The 2,463-nt window shown below is 35.5% G+C and overlaps 1 protein-coding gene across 1 annotated transcript in view; it reads right to left on the reverse strand.

Annotated features, from left to right (window-relative positions):
• GOLGA4 (golgin A4) overlaps nt 1-2,229 on the reverse strand; it is a 48,513-nt gene extending 46,284 nt beyond the window's left edge. The window contains exon 1 of the mRNA XM_009999057.1: nt 2,143-2,229. Within this exon, the coding sequence (XP_009997359.1) occupies nt 2,143-2,229 (87 nt within the window). The remainder of the gene's footprint in view (nt 1-2,142) is intronic.
• Between the last annotated feature and the right edge of the window lie 234 nt (nt 2,230-2,463).

Consider the following 2,463-nt stretch of genomic DNA (forward strand, 5'->3'; position numbering starts at 1 on the left):
TGAAAGTTGCTATTTATAAGTACAGATTCAAAAGGCTTTCAAGAGCTTAAAGAGCCCTGGCCTTCCATAAGCCTTAAGAGATGTTTTGCTTTGAAAGTCTTAAAACCAGTAGAGTAACATCAGGGTTTCTGGATACCAGCAGCAGTCTTCCCTCCATGAACCCATAGAGCATATGTAACTATATCTCTATCCAAAGATTGCTATAAGTACAATCACTAATTATAAGGTTGCTTTTTGTTTCTAAGATGTATAAACTAGAGCTCAGTTTTAACTGGAGCACAATAGGGCATTCTAGTGACAATTGTGCTTCCTTACTTCCATACTTCTGAAATGCAAACGAATTCATCTTATTTCTTTCTTAAAGGCATAAATAGATTCATAAGCCTAAGAAGTGAAAGCTTAAATGTCTGCATTTAAAAACATTTTACTGTTCTCCTTCTCAGATGTTCAAAATTGAGTAAATTATGGAAGAAGAACTCAGTATACATCTTCTTCCCTCATTTTCCCTTAATTTTTCTACAAAAAAACCTCTCTGTCCATGAATATTTGAACTGTTTTTTCATGCAACAAAACCCATGCAGCTTAGTTAGTGAAGAATTTATAATAACTTCATCTATACCCAAAAATCCACTATTATAATCACAGCTCTGATGTTCAATCTCTTGGATCAAGCATTACTTGCACACACATAGTTAAAATACAGCCTTGTATACAAATGTGCAAGTCAGTGATTCTTGCCACTAGTGTATATACTAAAAGATAATATAAAGACAACATTTGAGCATTCCCTGAAATACGTTTTTCAAAATACAACTGTACCAGGGATATTCTGTAGTGTAGTGAAAAACAGCCCGTAACAGTTTAGTAAGTGTAGAAAAGCTTAATTCAATTTGGGGTGAAACTTCTAAGTAGTTATCACTGGACCTGGAACATGGTTAAAATACCTAGAGAACTGGGAAAAAAATACCATAACTGTTTCAAAACTACATATTTCAGTATAGTCTGAATGTCCTTTTTGTTCCACATCAAAAAGCTCAATTTTGAGTGCACCATGGCTGAGACAGTAAAGAATCTGTACTGTAAGGGCATGCTCTAAACAAGCATAATCCTTTACAGGAAATTAAGACTTTCAACAGATCACCTTTTTAACTGCTGTTTCAGTCCAATCTTTCTTAGCTTGAGAGAGACAAATCTAACACAACATGGTCTGCTGCACTATGTCCACCTGCTTCTCAAATTTCTAGCCTGTTACAGCTTTCAGTAACTTGGCATTTTCAGCCTCTGCATGAGCAGCAAAAAAGCAGAACTATGGAAAAGCAAAGTCATCATGAAGTATGAGGACGAGTTGGGACTCTAAAATCACTATGAACTCTGAACTGCCATGCCTCTAAAGTATGTGAAAGATGCCATCCTAGTGTTGTGGCAATTATAAGGAGAATACAGCTTTCTATATGTGCACATGACAGCAGAAGTCTGCTTTCCTCTCTATGGCTGCTTTTTTTTCCTCCACTCTTCTTACTGAGCTTCTACACTTGTATATTAAGAAAGCACTATTTCCAGGCAAAGAAATATATAATTAAAATATAATTATTAAAATAACATACAATTTATCGTCACAATAATAGCAGCCAGGTTAGCAACTAGAAGTAACTGGATTTCAGTGTATGTGACATAATTATTTCCTGCTACCATTGATAGTAAATGACATTGTGAGGCTTCCATTGTACACAGCAAAAAGCACATAATTTTTAGACAGTGTTTATCTCAGTGTTTATCATATGCATTTATAATGAAATACATACAGATGTACATAAAAATGAAGAGACTTTCAAGGGCGTTCATGAATTCTAAGCAAACACACAAAGTTGTGCAACAACTATGTAAAGGTTGTGTAGAGGACAGTTACCTGTGTAACAGAAAACATGTTAATTTATTTTAAGTTGCAATAAATTCACATCAAACAGCACACCAGCCAGGAGCTATAAGGTATTACTCCGTGAAATTTAGTGCAGGGTTAGGAACAGGGTAGTTAAGATAGATGTCTTTGTGAGAACAAGCCACAAGCACCACTAGGTTTGCCTTCTAGTACAGTACTCTCCTCCCCCTGCTAAAGGCATCACTAAGAGGGGTGGGAGGACTCACCACACCGTGACTCTGTGGCTTAGGTTGTTTGGTGGGATCCAAAGCAAAGATAGTATACTCAGAGAGAAAAGCAGGTTCTGCTATCATCCCGGCTAGCAGCTGTCATTCAATGCAAAAAGTAGGAAAATGAAAATAAATCAAGTAATAAGGTGAAGAATGTTGCATGATTTGACTCAATTTTTACGCACTATTAAAAACATCATTAAAAAAAATACAGCTGTTTATGAGACAACAGATATTGATAAAGGTAGGATATAATCGCAAATATGAATTAGATCATTTCAAAACAGCCAAAATATGGCTTTGATAATTTAGAAATAA

Source organism: Chaetura pelagica, unplaced genomic scaffold, assembly GCF_000747805.2.
Source record: "Chaetura pelagica isolate M959 unplaced genomic scaffold, ChaPel_1.0 scaffold396, whole genome shotgun sequence".
NCBI classification, from domain to species: Eukaryota; Metazoa; Chordata; class Aves; order Apodiformes; family Apodidae; genus Chaetura; species Chaetura pelagica.